The sequence below is a fragment of the Giraffa tippelskirchi genome, chromosome 3, assembly GCF_054371585.1.
Source record: "Giraffa tippelskirchi isolate mGirTip1 chromosome 3, T2T-mGirTip1v1.2.pri, whole genome shotgun sequence".
NCBI classification, from domain to species: Eukaryota; Metazoa; Chordata; class Mammalia; order Artiodactyla; family Giraffidae; genus Giraffa; species Giraffa tippelskirchi.
Window position 1 is genome coordinate 96,175,610 of NC_137277.1, and position 27,947 is coordinate 96,203,556.

The following is a 27,947-nucleotide window of genomic DNA, read 5'->3' on the forward strand; positions in this document are numbered from 1 at the left end:
CCCAGCATCAGGGTCTTTTCTAATGAGTCAGTTCTTTGCATCAGGTGGCCAAAGTATTGGAGCTTCAGCTTCATCATTGTTATATATTAACAAATGAAGTCCCACTAGTTAGTCCCACTCAGTTAATTGAGTTTCACCTCTGCCCACCATTGTGCTAGTTGGGGAAACAAGGGTACTGCATTTAGACTTTCGTCTGAAAGCACGATTAAGAATATAGTATGGATGCTCAGTCATTACCACCAATATGGGATCAGGCTTTCACTTAGACCACTGGGTCACTTAAATCATTAGGTCTAAGTGAAATAAGAAGAGGAAAGGGCTTTTCCAAAGAGACGGTAGGTCCCAGAAACATCAGTCTGAGAATTAAAAGAGCTTTGGGGGAATTAGGCAGGATTTTAGGAATAAATAGGGCAATGGGGTGGTGAAATGAGAAAGATCCATTTAGCTCACTCACATAGTAATAAAAATAACAGATAACTATTTTGGGACTTCCTAATTTTCCCATTTTTATTTTTACCCAATCGGAAACACGTATGTGTTCCCACACCTTAGACCCAAGCTGTCCTCATTGGCCTGAGCCTACTCCCCTGCAACCAATTCCCTTTCTTTTCTCCTATCTCTACTTTTTCTCTTGAGGTTCTTCTTCCCAAGCATCATTCCTCTTCCTATGTGAAGATACAACCACACCAAGAGTGGAAACTAAGCTTCTCATCTTTCCCTCATTTTCGCCAGCCCTGAGGACAAACACAAGACTTTTGGTTTAAGAGATGTGCAGAAGTGACAAAATAAAAGCCAGACAAGCAAACACTAGAATCAGAAAGTAACAAAGGCTCCAGAATTTTGCAAGTAAATTCTATATGGCCTTGCTTCATGATTTACAGTTTCTGAATTCCTGAACCTTTGTGAAAGGACTCATGGGAGCTATCTGCGCTTTTCTTGATTTCAAATGAGTATAGAGTTCATTACAGGAACAAATACTCAATAAACATTAACTAATTTTTTTCTAAAATTGCTAACATTTTGTGGCAGCTTAGTAAATGGTAGCAAGCATTTTATTGTGTTCTCCATCCTAGTACACAAAGATGACAGCTCCCTCTGTGTGATGTATTTTTTTTTCTCAGCAACGCTCTTCTTACGCTTGAGAGTAGGGAGTAGTTATCCCTGAGTAGCACACTATCCTCCACCTCTTGGATCAGAAACGAATTTTTTCAGGAATTTTGGTTGCAAGGCAAGGATATTGGCAGCTCTAAGGCAAAAGCAGGAGAGAAGAAATGAAGAAGAAAGGAAAAGGAAGCTGAGGTGGGTGGGAGTAGAGAATAAGGCTGAGTGAAGGAGAAAGAAAAGAGAGATTATATAGTGTGGAGAAGTCAAGTTCTTCTGGGCAGGGCCTCCAGTACCTGCAGTGAAGGGAGAGCCATCTTTAGCTACTGTAGCTAGCTTCAGATCTCCTTGAAGTCCTCTTGTCCACCTCTGCATGCTTTTCCTTTTATTATTTTTATTGTTGGTTTTGGCCTGCAGTATTTTACACAAATTTGCATTCGTTTTCAATTTTTTTAAATCATAAGATTTCACATAAAAATGTAGATTTTTGACTTCTTTTTAAATATTAGATCTGACAAAATTGGGCCCATGAGAATAGTTGACTCAGAAGCAGCTGTTGTCTTTAGGTTGGCAATGCATTCTCCGGTTTGCTACATACCCCAATATAAAACAGAAAATGGAGAAAAACTTTCAGTTTTATTTGCATAAAGTAACATATTCATTTAAAACATCTACTTGATTCCTATAAACACTTGGATTTTTAACTCTTGAGCTGAAGAAGTTATAGTGTTCCTCTTGGGATTAAAAATAACAACCTACTGAATATTAAAAAAAAAAATAAACACAGAGATTAGCATCCCATAGTTATCTATTATCCACAATGTCCAGTCCACTGTGGCTTTTGGATACTTTGGTTATATGTTCAACAGCTATTTATTGAGTACCTTCTAGATACCAGGCACACGTATAAGGCATGAATGACAAGTTCTCTGGCCTTACAAAAGGACAGTCTGACAATAAACAAGTAAATAAGTGAATTAATAGAGTATTTCAAATTTGTAAAAGTGCTACAGAAGACAAATGGAGCAGGGCTGTGTTAGACATCCAGGGCTGCCATAACAAAATATCACCTGGGTGATAATAATAAAAAAAAAAATCAAGCCTGGGTGGCTTAAATAACAGAAATTTCTATTCTCACAGTTCTGGAGACTGGAAGTCCCAGATCAAGGTGTAACTGGGTTTAGTTTTTCTGGGGGCTTCCTCCTTGGCGTGTAGATGGATGCCTTATCGCTTCATCCTCACATGGCTTTTTCTCTGTGCATATGTACTCCTGGTGGCTATTCCTCTTTCAGTAAGGACACCACTAGCTTCATCAGATTAGAGCTCCACTACGTGTTCTTGTGTATCATAATTACTTTGTTAAAGCACCTATTTCCAAATACAGTTCCACTAAGGATTGGTACTTCAATTTATGTATTTTGGGGGGACAAAATTCAGTTCATAACAAAAGTGGCTAGGGAAGGCTTCCCTGAGATGATATTTGAGCCAAGACCTAAAGGACAGGAAGGATGCAAACTGGAGGCTAGATCCTCACGGCAGAGGGAAATGCACATACAAAGGCTCTGACGTAGGCAAGTATCTGGGAAGTTCAACCTGTGAGGCCAAAATTATGTAACCAATGAACACAGGAAAATATGTATATACACATAGACTTATGAGTATACATACACATTTATAAAATTTATAGTGATTGCTTACTTAGGTAAGTAATAACCTTATATAATTATTTCAGAAGATAATCTGAATTCACAGATGATTTAGACAGAATGTAGATCAATATTTTATAAAGACAAGTATCATTTAGAATGCCTATATTTTTGGTAGAAATCCATTGTTATTATTACTATTATTGTAACTATTATTAGTACTACAATCTCAACAATAATTTTTTGTAAAGTAAGATACATGTGAAACCAAATTACCATCAAAGGAGATGTGAATTTGTTTTTAAGGCTTAAAATTTTCCCAGTATCAACATTCAGAACTGTGAAACAGACTCCCTCAAACATCTTAAGAGTTTTAAGCTTATTCATTCACTGTTCTTTTGGAGGAAATATGGGGAAGTCTAAAGGGCTGAGGAAAAGATTCAGAAAGTTCATGGACCTAAAAGAGCTTTTGAGTTGAGTATAAAAATATCAGCCTTGCAGATTATATTTCTCTACTTTGCTTTTGGATTTTAAAATCACAGAGGATGAATCTTGGCAAATTCTTCTTGAGTTTTGCCAAATTCTAAATAATTTGAAAACAACCCAAGTTTTCAGATGATTCCCATATTGCAGAGGAGTTTACCTGTCTCTGATTTCCAAAGTGAATTGTGTTACAACTTACACAAGAATATATAGTCATACACACACCTTGAAAAAACCAGGTTCTAAAGCTCTAACTGGGCATATGGAATCAAAGCTAAAGGTTTTTAAGAACCAGAGACAATCAAACTGAGCCTTAAAATCTAGGAACATGCTAGGCTAAATTAAAATAATATTTCCATGGGATAATCAATATTAATGAGTCTTTTATTTACTTATTGCTTATTTTATGTAAAGCAAATAATTAACTTTTTATTTTAGTATCCTTGTGAATTAACAAAAATTATGTAGTAAAAATGGAATAGCTTACAATCCTTATTAACCTTTATCCCTGTGAATAATAAAAAAATTGAATTGCTTCATATCTAAATTAAAATTTTCTCCAACAGATTATGATTTTTATACTTGGTATAAAAACTGATGAGATAGTACTCCTTAAAGGAATGGGTTAGAAAGACTGTATGTCCAAAAAAAAATCAGACAACTTAGATGAAAATAACAAATTTCTATAAAGATAAAAACTACCACAATTCACTCAAGAGTAAACAGAAAATCTGAACAGAACTATAACAACCTAGAAAATTGTTTTAATGATTTTAAAACTTCCCACAAAGAAAACCCCAAGGCCAGTTGACTTCACTGGTAAACTCTAGAGAACATTTTAAGAATTATTACCAACCCTTCATAAACTCTTTCAAAATATAAAATAGAACACTTATCAATTCATCTTTAAGACCAGATGCTGTGATACCAAAGCCATACTTCTTTATGTTACAAGCAAAGAAGTCACAAACCAATAGTAGTTACAGACCAATATTTATTATGAATATAAATGGAACACCCTCATCATACTATGAGCAAGCCAAATCCAGTAATGTATAAAAAGGATTATTCACCAAGATCAAGTGAAATTTATCCCAAGAATATAAGGTTTAACATCCCAAAATCAATTGCTATAATGAGTTATATTAATAGAAAAAGACAAAAAAACACATGGTGATTTCAAGAGATACAGAAAAAGGATTTAACAAAATACAGCCCCCTTTCATTATAAAAACACTCAGCAGACTAGAAATAGGAGAAATTTCCTCTATCTGATAAAGGGCATCTACGAAAAAAAAAAAATCAGAGTTAATATCACACTGGTGAAAGTCAGTGCTCTTCCCCTAAGATAAAGAATAAGATAGTGTGCTAGTTCTTATTTGTATTAAATGTTTTATTGACAGTTATATGGGCTTCTCTTGTGGCTCAGCTGGTAAAGAATCTGCTTGCAATGTGGCAAACCTGGTTTTGATCCCTGGGTTGGGAAGAGCCCCTGGAGAAGGGAAAGGCTACCCATTCCAGTACTCTGGCCTGGAGAATTCCATGGACTGTATAGTCCATGGGGTCTCAAAGAGTTGGACATGACTGAGAGACTTTCACTTTCACTTTTTCTCAGTTGTACCAGGGTAATTAGATAAAGAAAGAAATAAAAAGTATCCAGATTGGGAAGGAAGAAGTAAAACTATCTCTATTTACAGATGACATGATCTTGTTTTTGGAAAATCCTAAGGAATTCACTAAAAAATAATGGAACTAACAAGCAAGTTGAGTAAATTTGCAAAACACAAGATTAATATATAAAAATCAATTGTTTTCCTACACATTAGCAATAAACAATACAAAAAGATATAAATAAATGAAAATAAAACCTAAATTTATAGAACACAAAACAGCATTTTAAAGATGGCAATATTCTCTAAATATGTCTGCAAACTAAATGTGACCCTTATCCAAATCCCAGATGATACTTTTTGCAGAAATTTATAAGGTGATTCCAAAATTCGCATGGAAATACAAGGGATCCAGAATAGCTATCTTGAAATGGAAGAATGAATCTGCCCGCACCGCAGGCAGATTCTTTACCCACTGAGTCCCATAGCATCCAGGAAGCCAAAGGACAGATATATCCCCTAAAGAAGATATTGTGGTTGTTGCTGAGTCACTAAGCCGTGTCTCTTTGTGACCCCATGGACTCAGCATGCCAGGCTTCCCTGTCCTTCACTAGGTCCTGGAGTTTGTTCAAACTCATGTTCATTGAGTCAGTGAGCTATCCAACTATCTCATTCTCTGTCACCCTCTTCTTCTCCTGCCCTCTTTTTTTTCCAGCATCAGGGTCTTTTCCAATGAGTTGGCTCTTCCCATCAGGTGGTCAAATTATTGGAGCTTCAGCTTCAGCGTCAGTCCTTCCCATGAATATTCAGAGTTGATTTCCTTTACAATTCACTGGTTTGATCTCCTTGCTGTCCAAGGGACTCTCAAGGGTCTTCTCTAGCATCACATTTCAAAATCATCAATTCTTCAGTGCTCAACCTTCCTTATGGTCCTACTCTCACATCCATACATAACTACTAGAAAGAAGATGTGAAAGTGACCAATATGCTTATGAAAAGAGACTCAGCGTCATTAGTCATTAGGGAAATGTAAATCAAATTCACAATGAAGGGATTTCCCTGGTGATCCAGTGGTTAAGAATGTGGGCTTTCACTGCAGGGGGCCCAGGTTTGATCCCAGGGAATTAAGATCTTGGGTGCCAAGTGATGTGGCAAAACAAAAACAAAAACCCGCAATGAAATACTAGAAATGAAATTGCAGGTGTAGCAAACAGATATCTATTACAGCCTACCTAGTGAGACATAGCTTGGCCTTGGTGGTTGTAGTAGAATTAGAGAGGGTAGAGAGAAATTTCAAACATAGATTTGTCAGACCTGGGTGCTAGACAAAGGCAGTAAGCAAAGAGGGAAGTCAAAGATAACTCACAGGTATTTGAATTGAGCAACGAAGTGGACGATAGTGCCATTGACTTGGAGAAATCTGGAGCAGCAGAATGGAATTCCTGTTTTTCTGAGCTTTAGACATACTGATTTTGAAGTGCTTGTGAAATACACAAGTGGAAATATCATCTGGGATTCAAAGAAGAAATCCAAGTAAATCCAGTAAAAGTTACATCACAATTTAAAACAGAGATTAGAGGAAGATGAGCTGGCAAAGGAGACTGAGTTGGCCTTCAAATATAGACCAGGTTTATTTTCATCTTCAGGGTCACCAAAACATTTGTCATTTAACACCATGTGGTGCTAGTGATAAAGAACTCACCTGCCAATGGAAGAGACGTAAGAGATGAAGGTTCAATTCCTGGGTTGGGAAGATCCCCTTTAAGATGGCATGGCAACCCACTCCAGAACTTACGCCCAGAGAATCCCACAGAGAGAGGAGCCTAGTGAGCTACAGTCCATAGCGTTGCAAAGAGTCTCCCATGCCTGAAGTGACTTAGCATGCATGCAAAGTAGTAAAGATCACAGGGTATGGTCAATGTAAAGCATAAGAACATGGTGTATGCTTATGTTCTCAGTCACTTCAGTTGTGTCCAACTCTGCAACCCTATGGACTGTGGCCTTCCAGGTTCCTCTGACCATGGGATTCTCTACGCAAGAATACTGGAGTGGGTTGCAATGTCCTTCTCCAGGGGATGTTCCTGACCCAGGGATTGGACCCGCATCTCTTATATCTCCTGCATTGGTAGGTGGAGTCTTTACCACTGAGCCACTTGCGAAGCCTCTTACTGCTTTAGAGATTGAGGGGTGGGGGTGGCGAAAAGCCCTATTTAACATAGCACAACAATAACATAATACACAAAATGAACTTTTAAAAACCTGACAATTCCTTTGAATAACTTGTATTGTTTAGTGTTAGCTACAGAGAGAACCTTGCAAAATTCTTTCAAAACCAAGAGCTACTACGTTCTTCAGTGAGACATTAAAAGCTTTATATAGCAACCTCTTTGCTATATTTGATGAAGATCAAATCATCTCATTTTCTCTTAATGTTCATTTTGAGGTATAATCCTACCTCCCCTTGTGTGTTGCTTGATTTTTGTGTTTGTTTTGTCTTGTTGTTGTTTTATTACAATGTGTGCTCACTTTAAATCAAAAGGTAGTGGTAAAGCGTCCAGTCTCTAAAATCAGATGGAGCTGGATTTAAACCCCAGCTCTGTTATATACTAGCAAGTTATTTTAACTCTCTAATTTCCATTTCCTAATCTTCAAAATGGTGTTGGTAATAGTACTTATATCAGAGAGTTGCTGTGAGTGTTTCATGAGACTATACATGTAGAGTACCCCGTACTTAGAACTTAGTATAACACTTCTTGTTGCTGGTCTAAAGCTACCACAGTTCCATTTCTTCAAACTTGTCAGCCTTTGCCCAAATATAATATTAGTTTTAAATAGTTTATTCCCCACCCTTTTATTTCCAGCATTTACTCCTGTGGGGCTCACTCCAGAAATAAACATGACCTGATACGATGGCTGGACATATTGCCTATTGAGGACAGTATCATTGTAGAGCAAGCAGAGAGACAGATGCGGTGTGCCTGGAAGTCCATGTCACTCCCCTGAGATGGCCTCATAAGCATCAGTTTCAAAATCAGTATGAAAGTGAGAACAAAAAGACCTACCAGCCATTCATGAGCCCACTTAATAAACCATGTTTTCTCATTTAGTTTATGATGAATATTAGAACTGACATCTGATGTCTCTGCTCTGACTCTTATTGCCAGTTTTTCAAGACTAGAAAAATAAATGACAGAAGTAGAATCCTAGTAAAGAATAAATACAAAATTTTAAGAAAGAATTAGGAGAATATTGAATCATCATTTGTGAATTATTTCTGTGAATTGTAATTTCTTGGATTTATAATTGAAATAATTCCCATCTTTGTTTTAATAAGTTGAAAATGCAAATAATTATTGTTAATTAGAGTGTCTAAGCAGTGTATGAGTAACTGTAAAGATGAGCCAATTGACTTTCAGGGCGCTATCAGGAATTAAGTGTCAAGCGAATGTCAGTTACCAGTGGAAGAAAGATACGCTCTCAGAATTCATTTCTACTTCCGCTCAACTACTTTGAGTTTAAAAATTTCAGATGGCAAAGCTAAACTTTCAAACTAACCAAGAGATTATAATTCAATATTAAAACATTATTTAGAAAAAGTAGTGAAAATCCACCCATTCAATTTTTTAGGTGACTAGAACTTGTTTAGTGTGATTGATGCCATAGTGATGCATTTTATACTGATTTACACATACAAACACACACACACACACATATTCAAAACACTGGAAAAACAATGGCTCCTTCCCCTATGGTTGCTTTCCCTGTTATCTTGTTTAAACATAAGCTATGGCAGGATCAGTCTCCTTGCCCTTCCTCTATTCCTTAAGAGTCAGCAGAGCAAATGCACCTAAAGAAGAATCCATCTGGCAATGAGCAAGAGGACTGAATAGAGACATAAACATTACAAGAGACCTTGAACATTCCTTGAAAGCCATGATCAACATTAGCTGTGGGGAGTCTGTCCGTGAGATGAAAATTGCTTGCAGGCCAGACCTATCCACCTACCAGGAGTTGATAGGCAAGGAGAAATTCAACTGATAGGCACAGGAGAACACTGAACTAAGTAGATTCAGTGAAATCACTAAATTTTGATTCTTTGAAGAATCACCAGTGGGGCTTGAACGAAAATGAAAATCAGGGCTTTATCCCCAATTCTGAATCAGTAGATTTGAGATAAGAACTAGGAATCTGTTTTTCAAATAAGTGCTCCAGCTAACTCCAAGGACAAAATTTTGATACATTTTAAAATGATGTCCAGGTAGGAGAGTTTACATATGAAATTTACAACATGGACAGGATAGTAAAGAGTAACGGCAGGTGTATCTTAGGGGGAGGATTAGTAAAAAAAAAAAAAAAAAACAGAACACCTAAAATAAAATCTGTCCAGTTGATTTATTTTTTCATTCAACAAATATTTATTATTCTTCCAATATATGCTGAATATGGTCCTAGCTGGTACAAAGAACCAGAGATTAGATTGGAAATTCTAAGTACATGTTTTATAACTCTTAATATGTGACCTAATCCATCATCTTAGAGCAGGTACATTACTCTATTCTATTATGAACGTGTGGTCATTTTCAGCAGGAAGAAAAGAATGCCTAATGTAAATTTTCCCCCATCTGATTCAGTAACACTCCGAGTCCAGCCTGATTCCAGGATAATCACACCTTTTGATCCCTGGTTACACCCCATGCAAGGTTAGGAGTAATCACCTATCCCAAAGCTGTGCCACAAACCCTATTTCCAGATGAATACAGCTGGATCCTCTTAATGTGTTCAGTATAACACCTTATCACTTCCTGGGTGCTGGTGGGGCTTATTATGATTATGATATTTAGCAGCATAATTAATGCATATTTAAATTGTTTCACAGATATTGAGTCAATGTGACATATGTTAAGTTCTCTAGATCATTAGCATTTATAGCTACTATCAGTTCAGTTCAGTTGCTCAGTCGTGTCTGACTCTTTGCGACCCCATGGACTGCAGCATGCCAGGCTTCCCTGTCTACCACCAACTCCCGGAGCTTACTCAAACTCATGTGCATCAAGTCAGTGATGCCATCCAACCATCTCATCCTCTGTCGTCCCCTTCTCCTCCCGAATTCAATCTTTCCCAGCATCAGGTTCTTTTCCAGTGAGTCAGTTCTTCACATCAGGTGGCCAAAGTATTGAAGTTTCAGCTTCAGCATCAGTCCTTCCAATGAATATTCGGGACTGATTTCCTTTAGGAATGACTTATTGGATCTCCTTGCAGTCCAAGGGACTCTCTAGAGTCTTCTCCAACACCATGGTTGCATAGCTACTATGCACCCATTTAAAATAAATGACTGGCTGAGAAGTAATACGACATATACACTTACTCTCACATAATTTTCCTGGATAATCTAAATTAGAGGTTACAAAGAGTAAATAACTAATCCTTGAAATCTTCTTGAGAAATCTGATAAGAATCAGCGTGATTGTTAATGTTAAAGGAAAATGAGTAGGAATTTAAAAATAATTTAAAATTCTTGTTTTTTAATATATTTTATTTATCCATATGTGTGATATTAGTACTAACTGTACTTATGATCATCATTGGACTATTTCACTCATGGAGCTCTAGGATGACCAAGATGTTCCAAGTATAACTGATGAATTCCATTACATTAGAATAAAAATTAACCTTTACATACTAATAGCTTAATCTGAGACTGCATTTCCTATATTGTGATTTTGTGTGTTTGTGCTTAGTTGCTCAGTTGCATTCGATTCTTTGCAACCCCATGGACTGTATGTAGCCCACTGGGCTCCTCTGTCCAAGGGGATTCTCCAGGCAAGAATACTGAAGTGGATTGCCATGCCCTCCTCACTGTGATTTTAGTAGATATTTTAAAAACTCTCAGTGGCCAAATTAGTTTGGGAAACACAGATCAAAAATATTTATTTCAAGAATATGATGAGCTATGATAATAACAAAAGCTAACATTTGTTGACTGCCAAGCATAGAGTTAAATGTTTCACTTGAATTAGCTCACTTAATTTAACCTTCTATAAAAATGAAGACTAATTATAGTTAAGAACTTCTCAATTAAACATAATTGCAAGTAAGGAGAATTATATTCAAGGATCCTTAAATAGGAAAATCTATTATATAAGTCATTAGCCATAATCAAAGCATTATTCATGCTAGACAAAAAAGAGGTCACCAAGATTATATTAATTTATTGAATTAATAACTAAAAAAGTTTTTAAAAAGCAATTACCTAAGTTTTCTTGGTATTCATAATACAGGGATTCACTAAGCTAAATTTTTTTTATCTATAAGTTCAGTATTGTGAAGACAAAAATTAAATATATCTCAAAAGAAAATAATTTCCACTGTAAATCGTACTAGAATTTTCCCTTGACTATTTAGAAACAGATTGCAATTTGTTCTTGAAAGTTAAATAAAATCAAATTAAAATACTTTGCAATTATACTAATGCTATTGTAGTAAAATGGTATTTTATTCATTGAATGGGAATTACCAAATCAGTGATATGAATTTTGTACAAGATCATTTAATTAATTAGAAGCACTTTCATTACAAATAATTGTATAGCATGTAGAACTTTACTTAGGAAGCAAAGTACCTGTACAAACATGATTATTAGAATAATCTAATTTCATTCATTAAGTGTTTAGTGTCTGGTTGCAAAGGGGTTCATCAGTCACTTATGTTCTTCTAGCTACCAGGATAATGTTTAGTAAATTACGAAGATAACTCATGGTCCTAATAAACAGTTGGAGCATACTTATATCAGCGTGAATCAGTTAAAACCTCCGAAAATGCTATTATCCAGTTGGTCCCTTGGACCTTATCATATGGCAGTTCACTTATGTGATTGTATAGTTAATAGAGCATATTTTTTCTCAAATTCCAAAATTTAAAGTGGTAGACCTGGAAGGTATTATCAACATTTTTTAGTCCAATCTTTTACATTATAGGTGAGCAAGCTGTGATACCAGAGATTGACTTACCCAATATAGGAAATTGCTAGTAGAAACATTCTGTAAAGAAGAGGGCACAAATCTCATCCATCCACAGATCAATCCTTCATTTTATGTATTCATTCATTCAACAAGTGTTTATTAAATGCTTATTATGTTCTAGACCCTAGGGATGTGGTGGTGATCAAAACTAGACAAGGTCCCTGGCCTTACATGACTCTTTTGAGAATACAGTGGGAGGTAATGAAATGTGAATAAAATAATCACTCAAATGCATACAAGATAACAAACCAAGACAAATGTTCTTTGAAAAGGGAACCTGGCCTATGGTACTGTGTAACAAGGGAACCAGATCTAAACCAGGGGGTCAGGAAGGGCTTGCTGGAGGAAATGGCTCTTATATTAAGCACAAAGTGCTGAAAATAAGTTATAAGGAGAAGGGAGAGGGTGAAAAGAGGTGCAATGGCTCTAGAGAAAGAAGTGAATATTTGAGGAACAGAAAGTCCAGCATTTTTGGAATCTAGAAGTAGTGAGAGAAGGGCAAGAAAGGGCTGGAGAGGTAGATTATCCCAGATCAGCTAGGGCTTATCATCCAGACTAATGGTTTTGTTCTTTATCTTGAAAGTCTTGGAAAGTTGTGGAAGAGTTTAGCAAGAAGATAAAATTAAAGCTCATCTTTGACAGTTTTATTTTTACATGAACAAATATCAGATTTGTATATCCTATTCAGGGTGTAGGACACTTTCCTAAGTTTTGGTTCTATAAGTGATGGTTTGGAGAAGGTGTAAGGTAAGATAAATGGAGAACAGGAATATGGATGTGAAGAAGGATTGGAAGTTGGTCACCATAGTTTCTGGTGTAGTAGACTGTTGCCAGGCTCTACAGTGAATTTGGTCTGAGAATGGAAATCACATTTGAAACATATAATTGTCTTGGAAGGTTCAAATACACCTGAATTTTGCTTGTGGTTTGCAAACTACTTTAGGTTAGTTTTTACATGGAAAACCTCTGTTCTTGGAATTTCCAAGGTCAACTGTATAGATGATGTGGTTTTCTTTTCTTCTGGTCCACTTTGTCTTTATAAAAATCCCTAGCCAGGATAAGAAATTATCTGCATTCATTAATGTCTCTCTTGAGATGTCTGAAGGTAAGGATTCTGGCTGATGTCACCTGACCAATTGGGATGCTAAAATACATCATTTATAAGTCAATAGAAATCTAAGCCAAGCATGTGTGAGGAACTACAAAGAACTGCTTAAAAGGCTGAGTTTTCAGTCAAATGTGCATGGGCTTCCCCTGTGGCTCAGTGGTAAAAAGTCCACCTGCAATGTAGGAGCTGCAGCAGATGTGGAGCCGATCCCTGGGTTGGGAAGATCCCCTGAAAGAGAAAATGCAACCCTACCCAGTATTCTTGCTTGGAGAACCCCATGACAGAGGAGCCTGGCGGGCTACAGCCCATGGGGTCTCCAAAGAGTCGGACACAACTGAAGCAACTGATCATGGATGGTCTACAATCTCAGTTTTGTAAGGCCTCGAGTTGTTGGAGCCTCATCTCATCTTTCTTAAAAATCTCTGAAAGCTCTTCACTGCCTGAAGAATAATGTCCCTGATCCTCAGCGTGGTCTCCTTTACACTTCTCAAGTTTTTCCCACAACGTGTTCCTTTCGGGCCATCAAACTACTTCTCTAAGCCTCATTAGCCTCTTTATAAAACAGGAAATAATACTCATAGTCATTAGGGCAAGAGTTAATGGTGCTGGTGGTAAAGAATCTGCCTGCCAGTGCAGGAGACATGAGATGTGGGTTCAATCCTGGGTCAGGAAGATCCCCTGAAGGAAGCAATGGAAACCTACTCCAGTATTCTTGTCAGGAGAATCCCACGGACAGAGAAGCCTAGCGGGCTACAGTCCATACGGTCACAAAGAGTAAGACACGACTGAGCATCTGAGTACACACACAAAAAACAAGGGTTTGGCAATGGCAGATCTTTTCTTTATATGATATCTGAGAGAGATCTGAGTTATTAATCTTCTTTTAAGTAATGATATGTTTCCTCCTTCCCCAAAGTTCACAACTCTGAAGAGAGTACAATACGAGCACTCACACTGAAGGATATTTTAAATGGAACATTTTCTTATAAAACATTTTTTCCAAATTGGATTTCAGGTAAGTGAATTATTTTTTACATTTTTTTCAATGTGTGATTTTAGTGTTTTTAATGCCAGCACATCTCTATTGTAACATAAGCCACCTTAGTTGAAATGGATTAAAAGAGTAATTATTTAGATAAGTCAAGTGGCCACCAAAGCATTTTTGACAGAATGACTTAGACAGGATTTGCTCCATAATAATGATGCCAGTAGTAGTTTTAGCAGAACAGTAAAATCTGAGAATGCATTGTTAGAATAAGCTGAGCATAGGCTATAGCTTTTCAGAACGGGAGACAAGCACCTATTTAAAAGAGGTCATGAGAATTTTACAAAGAGAAATTCTATTGTTAATCTAGCTAATCTAAGAAATGAACAAATCCCACCCTGAAGACAAATCCTTTAAGGGCCATAAAATTGATATTTGCATATAGTTTTTCAAAAAAAAGTGTTAAATGCATCTAATCAAACAAATGGTAAAAGAAACTAAATTGCGTACATTATAATTTATATCTAAAATGCCACTAAAAATTGAATATTTTTGTTTTCTCTTTAGAAAATAACATGCATATAAATAGGTTTTAAACTAAGTCAAAAACAGCCTAAAGGGAATGTATATATATATATTTGCAAAAGAAACATGCCATTTAAACTGGTTTATTCTCCTTGTAACGCAGAGAAAATCCAAGTTTATTCCTAATCACCCTGAACTGGTAAAATAAGGCTTCTACTGGCAAATACAGCATTTTTGTATAAAGTAGAGGAAAGCATCCTTTCCTCTTTTCCACCATCAAACTTATTGGTTTTTTTTTTCCAACTTATTTTAAATTTGACAAAGCAATGTGTACTGGACAGAGAGGGGAAAAAAAAGTCTGTCTATAAAATAAGAGAGGTGTTTCTTTGTTATAAATGTATTTCTTGCTAAGGGAGATCATTTCAAGTTTTGTTTTCCTTCTTGTTTAAAGGACAAGAATATCTTCATCAATCTACAGATAATAATGTAGTATTTTATAATATTGAAACAGGAGAATCATATACCATTTTGAGTAATATCACCATGGTATGTATCCACCATCATCTTCCTCCTCAGAAATCTCTGCCAGCTCTTCACTGACCAAGGAACAGAGTTCAAACTCGGAGCTCCTGATCTGGACCCAACTTGCTTTCTCAGCTGTCTCCCACCAGTTATCCTCTGATTCTCTCTTTTAGTCACACTAGGTTACTATCCTTGCCTCCTCAATTACTAGCATTTTTCTTCCTCTGTGGAACTAGTATCCCATGAGATAAGGGTACAAACTCAGTTCTTCTGGCTAGGCAAACTGAGTTCAGATCTTCACTCTCACTTACTAGTTATGAGGCCTTGGGTGAGGTTCCACATTCTACCATCCTCATTGTGCCTCAGATTCTTCTTCTGTAGAGTAGGAATAATAATACCACTTTGGGTTAGTATAATAATTAAATAAAATAACATTTGAAAGTGCTTAGAACAGTGCTCAGTAAATGCTCAGTGACTAGTCCTATGGTACATACGCACATGTTGTTCTGTCCTAGACCCTCGGACCTCCTACTTTCTCTACCCTCAATAGCCTAGTAATCTTTTAGAGTCAAGCTTGGCTGATATTTCTCCTTCTCTGTGCAACAAATGATCCTCTCATTTGCATTTAATCACTTCTTCCTCAAAATTTTTGCAGTGCTGTATTTACCTCTCTCTTATAAAACTGTCTAAATTATAATGTTATTTATTTACAAGTTTAATATTATAAGCATCTTGAAATCACAAGGTGCATCTTATTTATCACACTGTCATCCCTTAAAGAGTAGTAAATTTCTTTGTATACGGTAGGTATTACCTAAACTTTTAAAAAATTACTTTTAATGTATATTTGGGAGTATATCAATGATATAATATTCTCTTAAAACTATAAATGTATATGGCTCCTTTATTTTTTCTGCATTCTAATCAACTTCTTCATAATTTCAGAAAAGTGTGAATGCTTCAAATTATGGTTTATCACCTGACCGGCAATTTGCGTATCTAGAAAGTGATTATTCAAAGGTATTGGCGATTTAATTTGGGTTTGTCTGATTGTGTCTCTTATTAACCCACAGACTGGTTTATGAAAGAGGGAATAAGAGTCTCTTTATCTCTAAATATCTGAGAAATTAATGCAATTCTAGTTGAATCCCCAAAGCATAACAGTAACATACAAATAATTCAGAATTTGGCATTCTTCTCTGGCTATCATCAAGTATTAAAAATTACTTTCCTCCTGAGGGAAAAACTTATTTTGGGGACACTGATATTCATCATAAAAATGTCATTTGACATCATAAATCATTAGTCAATTCTCACATATTTTAACCTTTTTAATATTTATTATTATTGAAAATGGAACTATCACAATGTAGCTTATTTAACTCACTTGCTCAAGCACAATAATATACAGTCAGTGGTTAGACCATGGTTTAGTCTGTGTCTTTGAAAGCCTAGTGTAGTGTAGCAGTATCCATAGCTGGACTGTTTAGCCTTACTTAATTTCCCCTTCCTGAATGAGGTTATGGAGGGAAGATAATCACCTTGTTTTTTTCTACTTATACTGGCAAAAGAATTTATATCAAATTCAACTTCTAATAATTACTTTGAGATCAAGAGCCTTTTGTTTTAACTGCCATTTTTCATATTTAGTTGAGATGCAAAACTCCCTCAATGCAGAGAATGAAAAGTCAAGCTTGTCCCTCCCCCATTGTTCAGACAGCTGATTATTTTCCAGTGGACCAGGTCTTGGTCACCTGCAATCTTCAGAAAGACGTTTCAACATGCTGGAGTTACTATGCCAAAAGTTTGAAAGTCCTTTAAGAAATAAAGTCCAAAATAATACTTGATTTGTTCTCTTAACTACAGTACAGATGCATGTCAGGAAGCAACAAATAGAACTGGACATGGAACAACAAACAGACTGGTTTCAAATAGGGAAAGGAGTACATCAAGGCTGTATATTGTCACCTTGCTTATTTAACTTATATGCAGAGTACATCATGATAAATGCTGGGCTGGATGAAGTACAAGCTGGAATCAAGATTGCCGGGAGAAATATCAATAACCTCAGATATGCAGATGACACCACCCTTATGGCAGAAAGTGAAGAAGAACTAAAGAGCCTCTTGATGAAAGTGAAAGAGGAGAGTGAAAAAGTTGGCTTAAAGCTCAACATTCAGAAAATTAAGATCATGGCATCTGGTCCCATCACTGCAAATAGATGGGGAAACAACGGAAACAGTGACAGACTTTATTTTTATGGACTCCAAAATCACTGCAGATGGTGATTGCAGCCATGAAATTAAAAGATGCTTGCTCGTTGGAAGAAAAGTTATGACCAACCTAGGCAGCATATTAAAAAGCAGAGACATTATTTTGCCAACAAAGGTCCACCTAGTCAAAGCTATGGTTTTTCCAGTCGTCATATATGGATGTGAGAGTTGGACAGTGAAGAAAGCTGAGCGCCGAAGAATTGATGCTTTTGAACTGTGGTGTTGGAGAAGACTCTTGAGAGTCCCTTAGACTACAAGGAGATCCAACCAGTCTTTCCTAAAGGAAATCAGTCCTGAATATTCATAGGAAGGACTGATGCTGAAGCTGAAACTCCAATACTTTGGTCACCTGATGTGAAGAACTGACTCATTTGAAAGGACCCTGATGCTAGGAAAGATTGAAGGCGGGAGGAGAAGGGGACGACAGAGTATGAGATGATTGGATGGCATCACCGACTCAATGGATATGAGCTTGAGTAAACTCCGGGAGTTGGTGGTGGCTAGGGAGGCCTGGCGTGCTGCAATCCACGGGATCACAAAGAGTCAGACATGACTGAGTGACTGAACTGAAATGAACAGTACAGATAAACAATGAAAAAAAGGGTAGTTTTTTTTTTTCTTGAAGAATTACAAGCTATATATCTCTTATTTACTTTTTCAATATCTGTTATTTAAAAAAAAAACTATGCTCAAAAAAAGCAAGCATTTTACAAGAAAACTATATGATGGATAAAATTATCTTTACCCAGTTTAATAGGATATTATAATAATTATTCAGGTACAGGGTAATCCTTACAGGACTTGGAAATTGTAGTGATTTTACTTCAATCAAGGTTAAGTAGAAAGGGAACATTTTTTAGAATAGAGTGTGTTAGAGAAAAGCTTTTTATATTAAGAAATGTCTTTGGATATACTTTTTATGGAGTAAGGGTTGAATCACTGCTGAGATTAGTTCTGGAATTTGGATGAACAGCACAGAAGTCCACAGTAAAACTCTTTAAATGACACTCATTTGGAATTGAAACATCTCTTTCATAGTGCTTTGTGAAAACAGTTCTTTTATAATTCTGAACCTTGAACTGAGTGATCTATGATTCTACCTTATTGACCTGAGCCTCTTGTGAATCATAATTTGTCTTTGCCTCTTTTCTTCCTGACAGCTTTGGAGATACTCTTACACAGCAACATATCACATCTACGACCTTACAAACGGGTAAAATGTCATGTCTTTTTATTAACACAACTTCAATCTCATATAGAGCCTCCAGACTCTAATTTGAGATTGACTGTGTTATCTTATTTCTAATCTTAGTTTCTTACATCTTTATAATAAACATATACCTATGCAACTTAAGAAATTCAAAGAAATACTTCCTTGGAATATTCACTTGTTTCTATTTGACTGATATCTTACATTTTTACACAAAACATAGTTTTTGTTTTTCCTACTTTTGAACACCTAATTATAAATTTCTAATTTATGAAAGTAAACGTATCTATAAAAGTACCAAAAATGCATGGGAATGATACACAGTGTTGGGGAGAGGGGCTCCTTCAATGGAAGGAAGCAGAAGGGAGGGAAATGTTGCATTTAATCTAAATTTAATTAATATTATGCTAATTGTTTTTAAATGTAAAATGTTAATATTTTTTAATTTAGATGACTAAATTATCATCTACTATATTATTTTCTGTATCTCTGTGTTTAATTTTTTGAAATATTTACAGCTTAAAAAAAATGAAAAGAATGAGTAAGTAGGCAAAGGACTGAGGGAGAGAATTTCTGACAGAAGCAACTACATGAAAGACCTAAAAAGGAAGGGAGAGCACAGAGTGTTCAGGAAATTCAAAGTAGGTCAGTTGAGTTGAAATTGGAGGAGGGCGCGCTTACTAATAAGAGGTGGTGTAAGGTTGGGAAGAAATTGAGGCCAGAAATCATGTGCCAAGTAATAATAAGGAAACCATTAAGAAGAGTTTAGCTCTCATCCTGATGACAATAGAGAATCACTGAATGGTTTTAAATGGGAAATGACATGATCAGATTTGCACTTAAGAAAAATCACTCTAAATATGGACAATGAATTGGTTTAGTTACTCATCTTAATATGATATCCTATTTGCTGTTATATAAAAGGGAAAATAATTATATGGCTTGAAAAGGTATTAAAAATCTTACAGTCTATTTCCCCTTTTGTCCAGTAAAAGCACAAAAATTTAAAGACAACTATCTTTCTACTTCTTTTAAATTCTTTCTACTTCTTTCAGAAAAGAATAACTCTGATCTTCTTAAACTGTCAAATTAAGAAATAGAATCTGTTATATAATGTAGACTCTAAATCCATCCAATACACTCTGAGACTTTTCCTCTGCACCCACATTGTTACCAAAGTCAAGAAGTATTTATTGAGCACCTCTTTTGTGGGCTTCCCCAATGGCTCAGTGGGTAAAGAATCTGCCTGCAATGCGAGAGACAGAGGAGTCAATCCCTGGGTGAGGAAGATCCCCTGGGTAAGGAAATGGCAACCCACTCCAGTATTCTTGCCTGAAAAATCCCATGGGGAGAGGAGCCTGGTGGATTACAGTTCAAAGGGTCATAAAGGGTCAGACGCAAGTGAGCTCAAGCACAGATAGACATATGATAGGGAGACACAAATGAGTGTGAGGTGGCAACCCTATTCTCAAAATCTTTAGACTAGTGAAGTGGAAACCTTACCCTTTAAGTAGAATATCTCAAGGCTTTAATCATTTGCTTGTTTTTCTTTTAATCATTTTTAAATTCTCCAAGTCCTAGCTCTTTGGAGGTTCACCAAATTAAATAACATTCCAAAAGAAGATGACAATACTAGTATTTTAATCATGGTTTCTATAAACTTCATGGCCTAGACACATTTTAAATATTTAGCTTTTGTGCAGTGAATTTAATCAAACCACTGTTTTGTTTGCTTTCCTGCACAACTATCTAATTTGCCAGATCGTTTTTTGGTCAGGTAAATACACCATAATTTAAGGAGTGAAGAATGAGAAATTTGTTGAAATTCAAGGCAAGACTGAATATCACTCATTCCAAGTCTTCTATGTGCCTCTGAAAATTTTATAAAAAAGTCTACCTTAGAGAAGATGAGGATAGTTCTGGTTTCAAGCAAGGGAAGGGTAGCTGAGGAGATGAAAGCCTTTGTAAAGAACCCTCCTCCATTTTCTCTCATACTGTAAAACAGACAATGGCAGCTGTGCCAGCTTGCCAGCCATGAAGAGACTGTGGGCTGAGATTTTCAGCTTGTCTGCATGATTGCATAGATGATTCCATGGGATATGGAAACCTAAAGCAATGTTACAATGTCAAGGTACCATGGACACTGATTTTGAGACAGAGCAGTAAATTGGGGCGAATGTCTTCTCTTCTGGGACATTCTTTTTCCTCTGCCCTCCTGTGTTGATCTATTCTGAACATTCTAGCGGCCTGGTGCTCATAAAATGCCTTCTACGATCAGGATTCCCACTGTAACACCAACATTCTTCCTCTGTGGCCATCACTTTTTCTACAATCAAAGCTGACCTGTCCAGTGCCATGTCCCCTCATTGTTTGCTAGGCCACAACATACTTTATGTTTGCTAGGCCACATCATACTTCGTGATGTAATAAGCTAAATCAAGGTAACATGTGTTACAAGTGTTCACAAGGGTCCAAACTTTAAAATGATGGGAGAAATAGAAATAGCAAGCCTATGTCAGGTTGGAGAGATGTTTTCGGAGGGGGCAAACAAGGAGACTTCCTTCAGGTGCCTCACATTATACCTTGGAGGCAGGTCTTGTTTTGCATCTCCACACATGCATTCCTGACAAAACTATTCATTTCATCTTCAAGAAGATAACAGTCAAGATTTAAACAAGACATCCTTTGACTCTTTAACACTTATGAAAGTCTGAACACATTCTTGCTGAAGAACTACAAAATCTCCATGGTGCCAGTCAGTCAGTTGAGTATTTGCAGGGCGACTTGAAGCATCCAAGTGAGATTTTTGGCGAATAGTATATTCAAAATTGGGCTTCCCAGGTGGCGCTAGTGGGAAAGAACCCGCCTGCCAATGCAGGAGACCCAAGAGATGCGGGTTTGATCCTGGGGTTGAGAATATCCCCTGAAGGACAGCATGGCAATCCGCTCCAGTATTCTTGCCTGGAGAATCCCATGGACAGATGGAGGCTGGCAGGCTACAGTCCATAGGGTCACAAAGAGTCGGACATGACTAAAGTGACTTAGCACACAAGCATGCATATTTGAAATTTCCCCATGGGTGGAGGACTTTCAAGCTTAAGGCATACTGCCCAGTATATGATCTGTTTTTCAGTTTAGCTTGAGATCAGATGTTCCTTTCCTTTTCTGATTTCAAGTCAGATCCCTGGGGAGATTGTCAAATGGCATCTTATTTTCAAAAATTTGAAATGCATATGCATTCACAGGGATGGGGGTTGTGAATGAAAATGTGGAAGAGTACATATTAAACTTGAGCACAATTATAGAATTTCAGAGCTGGAAGTCTCTTCAGCGACCATTTCAGCCTTGTGTGTACAAATTTTACAGTTCTGAGGGTTAAGAGACTTGAGTTTAATGAGGGGTCTGCCAAGAACTAGCAATATTATTTTTTTAAAGTCCCATCATTTCTCTAATCTCAAGTTTATTTTCACACGACTAGAGAGATTCAATTAGATAATTTCTAGAGGTATTTCCACTTAGCCTATAAATATTTAATCCATTCACCTCAGTATAAAAGGTCAGAAAACTGAGATCCAGAGACATTAAATGACCTGTGAACTAGTGAAGAACTGCAACTACCATCCCATGTCTTCTGTCTCATGTTATATCACATTCTTTCTATTAGGTTTGCAGAAGCATAGATGATGATGCATTATTTTTATTTTTTTTCTTTTTTCTTTTTATACCTATTATTTGCACTGAACAGCAAAGTTCATTTATTTGTTTATTTTCTTTCTTTCTTTTCTTCTAGGGAGTTTATAAGAAGAAATGAGCTTCCTCGTCCAATTCAGTATTTATGCTGGTCGCCTGTTGGGAGTAAATTAGTAAGTGTTTAAAGTATAGAAGTGTTTAATCATTTAAATAAAAGAGGAGCCATTTGATTTTGGCCTTTGTTAAATTTCCCTGCCTGAAAAAAAATACATTTATGACTATTTTAAGTGGTTAAAAATGGGAAGAGTTTAGATAAATTGAAACCCATCTGAGAATTCCGCAAAATCTCAAGCTCATGGATAGACTTCTTTAAATATCGCAGTCAAAAACTTTATCCTCATACTCAGCCAGAATGCGTTGTGCCAGAAAGCTCAGGAAAAATATGGTTTTCACAAGTTTCCCAGACTAGCTTCAGACAACATGAAATTTTGTCCAAGCTCTTATTTAAGGACTCTAAATAAAGATTAGATCTGGCTAGCTATTAATATTCAGAGATTTATTTGACTTTCTGTTAATACACACAATTATTTACTTAGGTAATAAAAGCAACTAATACAATAGCAGGCTTTATTCTTTATTTAATGTATAGACTTTAAAATCATAACTTTTATATGTTAAAAATCATAATGTTAATGTGAGTTGGTTGGTATTTTTTGACCTGTTAAAATGGTATCTTAGTTGTGAGTCTTTTCATATCTGGATTATCACTCTTTTTAAAAGTATTAGGTGAATAATTAACACAAATATGCAAACTTTATTGTGTTTCTTATGAAATTTCTCCTTATTAACTAACTTACCACCACTTCTAGGCATATGTCTATCAAAACAATATCTATCTGAAACAAAGACCAGAAGACCCACCTTTTCAAATAACATATAATGGAAAAGAAAATAAAATATTTAATGGAATCCCAGACTGGGTTTATGAAGGTACGTTGTATTTTTTTTCTTCTGCTACTGTTAGGCTTTTAATTGAAAATAATCACACGCATTTAGTAACATTTAGATGAGTGGTATGTTACTGTGATGAGGGTGGCATTTCTGAAAGCTGTTATCAGGTTATGAACAGGACGTGCAAATTCTGAAAGAACAAAATCTTGTTATCAGACTGGTGGAATTTATTTTCATGAGCATTATAAAGCAGTAGTAATAATTTATATTCTACGAAGTATATGGTCCTTAGATGTTGTGTGAGTATATTTTCTCAGGTTTATTTTTTCTTGCAAAATAAATCTTTTATCCAAAACTAAACAGCTGTCTATATTATTGTGCAGGAAAATATTCTTAGTTCTTAATGCTGTCATGAATTTTGTCCTCTTTCTTAGCTCATGTAGGATCCAGGACTTAACTGGACTTTAAAAGGTCTTCTAGTCCTTGTCTTTGTTAATAATATATGTATATAACTAAATTAATTGTTTTTTTTTAATATTCCCAGAACAGAAAGTTAACTTTCAAATTTATGTTGCTCTGTAGTATAAATATGGTTTTCCTTGTCTTGGCTACTTTAGATGACTGTAAAGAAGCTCCCCAAAATGGGAAAATTAATTATTGTTGAGATTTTATTTTAAAAAATACATTCCTGATTAATGTGAATTCCCCAGTAGACTAATTGATGTTTGATATAGGGCATAAGTTTAAACCATTCCTCTATACTCAGATTATTCATCTTTTGATAACCAAAGCCTGGTATATATCACATCCACATTAAAGAAATTATTTCAGTTAATAAATGGCTATATACAATGTATTTTGAAGTATTTACAAGTATTTTGAGTAAGCCATCTTAGTAACTAATAATAATATGCTAGTATTTATTTTTCAGAGGAAATGCTTGCTACAAAATATGCTCTCTGGTGGTCTCCTAATGGAAAATTTTTGGCGTATGCGGAATTTAATGACACAGAGATACCAGTTATTGCCTATTCCTATTATGGTGATGAACAATATCCTAGAACAATAAATATTCCATACCCAAAGGTATGTAGAATACTTTTAGCAGATGCTTCCATTTCCCTGCTGTCAAAATGAGCAACCAATACAGTGAATAGAGGTGGAATCAACAAGTTTGGAGAGCTTCTTATCCTTGTGCATTGTAAGGCAAACATTGTACTGTGCTCTATTATTTATGTGGACATCTGTTGCTTTGGACATCTGGTTGTGCTGGATGAAGTAGTCTTTGCAAAATCCATTGCAGTCTTTGAAAAACATATGGTCTAGATCATGGAGGAAAAACAAGCTTAACTTAATTTTAATTTTTTTCTTACTTCATGCTCCAAATTCAGGGTAAAGTTCTGTTTTGCAATTCCTTTTGAATTCTGATCTAAATGCAAACTAGAATGGGAAATTAAGACGTTGAAAGTGATGTTCCTGTCAGGTCAAAGCAAGTAGGAGTTATGGTCTTTTCTGGACATTTATGGTAGTTTAAGTTTATGAGCCTAGGTTCTTCTTTGAGGGAATTAGACATGCTGTGAACCAATGTTTCTTACATAAACATTCTAAAATTCTTAGCTTATGTACTTCACATGTAGTCCCACGTCTCAAGAGAGGCCTCATGAAAATAAATTCCACCAGAATGGCCATGTCACAGTGGAGAAATGTCGTATTCTGAGTTAATTTAGAAAAGAAATCTGAAAGATCAAATCACAAATTCTCCTCTGGCACGAGGAGTAGAAGTGATTTTGGAATGTAATTCTTTGTTCTTAAGTCACTATTGTTTTTCCTTGCTAAAGGGAACCCTGTTATAGAGGTCTCTATATGTGACAAAAATGGGAAGGACATGCATAGACACAAGTGGATTCTGAAGCAAGTCAAATTGGCCACAGTGAGAGAAATAGAAATTTCAGATAGTCTAAAATTTATATTAAAAAACATATGAGAGAAGGAAATGAGTATGGGGGAGGGTGTCTGTTTAGATAGAAGATCCTTCAAGGGTTGTATATTAAGTCCAAAAGCTGGAGGTATTTGGAAGTGAGAGGTATGATCCTTGGAACCCAAAAAATGGAAAAGAACTTGGATCTTTAGAAGGCTGCACGGAGCAGGAAGAGATAAAGAAACCCAGAAGTGAGAAGTAACTCACACTGACAGAGAAGTCAGGACCCCAATTCTCCTGTTTCTTTGAAGGCTGAAGCTGCTGAACATCTGACACTGGACTGAGAAGTGAGGCAACTGTATATATAGCCTATATGCCTAATTTTTGTGCATTTAAATTATTTGACAATTTTAAGATTTTCTTTTTCTGTGGTAAAATAACAGAACTCTAAGAAGATATGTGAGCATGAACTACACTGTCATGTAAACCTAGGGCATATACTAAGGCAAAAAACACAAAGCAAGAACAGTGTAAATCACATGACATTTTATTTTGAGGTGGAATTTTCCTAATTTGTGGGCCTTGAAAGCAGTAATAATTTAAGCAGCTAGTAGACTGTTTGGTAATTGTCCTAGATCAAATTACAGGGTAAAAGCAAAAAGTATTTTTCATTATTTATTCTTTGCACTCCCTTCCTCAAATCAAGCTCCCTCTGCACTCCCCTTGGCACATGGAGAAATATTATTACAATTATCCTAATAACAATAATAATAGTGCAAACTATCTGTCTTAAAAGTCAGAAAAGAGAGTATCGATTATGGAACTGCATTTTTAAAGCCCTAATATTTTTCCCTATGAATTAAAGCTCCCATTAATCACTAAGAGTATGTATTTTCACTCTGGTTGCACAATATTTGTAATTACACTGCAATGAAATTCATAAACGTTATAATTAGAATGTTTTCAACAGTAATATACCTAACAATTATTAGCTTATAAAAATATGCCTAAATTCCAAAAGTGTCTTTAAAATGTTGGTGATAATTAGAATTTTGTGAGTTTATCTATCTCCACTTTCTTCACAGGCTGGAGCTAAGAATCCCGTTGTTCGGATCTTTATCATTGATGCCACTTACCCTGAGCACATAGGTCCCAGAGAAGTGCCAGTACCAGCAATGATAGCCTCAAGGTATATTCATCTCTGATGCTCCCCACCTTTCAAACTGAATTGTAGCACTGAAATTTCTTCATCAGGGTTTACATATCTCTTCTAGCAAGTTTGCAGGGACTATGCTACAACAAAAATAAATAAATAAATAAATTAGCATGCCAAGCTAAATACATAGCAAAATTAAAATTTACAAATAAGTTACTTAAATTGATGTGAACATACTAACCCTTTTCACACATATAAAGGTGACCAGAGTACTCAGTCTAAGCTCTGCTTCCCTTGGATGTGTGAGAGTAAGCTAGGGACAAACGAGTAGATAGTAAAATTTATGCATGCTCTCAGCCTGGCTTCCTTCAAGTCTGGCCTACTTTTTCCCAGTGTTTGTGGATCATGCTTATTATATGTGCCTGGCAAACAGGAGAAGATAAGCCAATCCCCTTCAAATATTAGCGTTTTTCACTAGGATGCAGTCTGTTTTGAAGTGATCTGGTTGTAGCATTATCTGTTTGTGGATGAACTGCAGGCAGACCTGGACAGAAGCATTTTCATTTCTGTGAAAGGTACTAGCATGGTACCCGTTGAGATCTTGTCTGATTAATCCTGGTCATTCTGGTTGACATGGAAAAAGGGGAGGGGTCCATAAGCCCTGCCTGACTGGCCTCCTTACTCCTTCCCACATCCTCTCAGAACAAGGCTTGACTCCTTTTCTCCTGCCTCAGGAAGGAAAGTCAGCCAAGGCCAGATGATTGATTAATAGGAAAAAACACTTCATCAGAGGCCTCTGCTGGACTTTGCCAAGGTGAATCCTCTCTCGGATAATCAAAAATTCTTTTTTTTTTCAATTATCCATTATTCCCCACCCTAATCTAGTTGATGAAAACTGGGCTAAATATATCTGATTTTTTTATGCATCATTCTCCTCAAGAGTCAAGTGGAATGAAAGAAAGCATCATTGAGCACGTGTAATACACTAACAATACAGTAATAATATCTAACATTTTTTGAGCACTCACTATGCTGTATGTATAGTTTGTAAGCACTTTAAGCATTCTTAGTAAATCTTTACAGCAACCTTTCATACTGGTAATGTTATTATTCCCATATTATATAGAAACAGAGGCACAGATATGTTAGTCAAGGTAGTATAACTAGTAGGAGATAAAGCCAGACTCTGAACCAGAGATCCCTTGTAGCTCTGTGATTCCTTTGACAACAAGGTCCAACATTTTGTGGTTCATTTACATTGTTGTTCTCTACACATTCACCCTCAGAGCCAAGTAATCATTGCTTCCTTTTACCAACATCCACTTTGTGCCAAGCACTGTTTGAGTTACTTTGCATACACTATCTCTGATATTATACTAACTCAAATTTCAACCCCTGACCTGCAGCTAAAACTCAACTTCCAACACAAACCTGCCTGGAAATAAAGATGATCTTTTACCCACTTAGCTCTCTTTTAATTAGTTAAAAAGTGAAAGCTTGAGTTCAGCTATAGAAAAATAGGCAATTTAATGCTTTTTGTCCTCTAGGTTGGCCAATAACTTTGACCTTGTGTCTTAATTTTTTTCCTAAGATATTAAAATCCCAACTGGGGAGAAAACTCAATTATAAAATAATTCTATTAGATCAGTGAACTTTTGTATATTCTCTAAAAGTCAGCAGGTATATTTAAATTTTTTAATGTTTAAAAGAATATTTTGCCTTCCTTACCTGTGGCTTGTTTCAGAATAAT

At 36.1% G+C, this 27,947-nt stretch overlaps 1 protein-coding gene across 3 annotated transcripts in view; it reads left to right on the plus strand.

Moving 5' to 3' along the window:
• FAP (fibroblast activation protein alpha) overlaps positions 1-27,947 on the plus strand; it is a 105,380-nt gene that overhangs the window by 31,920 nt on the left and 45,513 nt on the right. For all 3 annotated transcript variants that reach the window (XM_081581594.1, XM_081581596.1, XM_081581595.1), the window contains 8 exons: positions 13,884-13,982; positions 14,929-15,023; positions 15,945-16,019; positions 18,433-18,485; positions 22,273-22,345; positions 23,042-23,162; positions 24,055-24,209; positions 26,127-26,230. In XM_081581594.1, the coding sequence (XP_081437720.1) occupies positions 13,884-13,982; positions 14,929-15,023; positions 15,945-16,019; positions 18,433-18,485; positions 22,273-22,345; positions 23,042-23,162; positions 24,055-24,209; positions 26,127-26,230 (775 nt within the window). The remainder of the gene's footprint in view (positions 1-13,883; positions 13,983-14,928; positions 15,024-15,944; positions 16,020-18,432; positions 18,486-22,272; positions 22,346-23,041; positions 23,163-24,054; positions 24,210-26,126; positions 26,231-27,947) is intronic.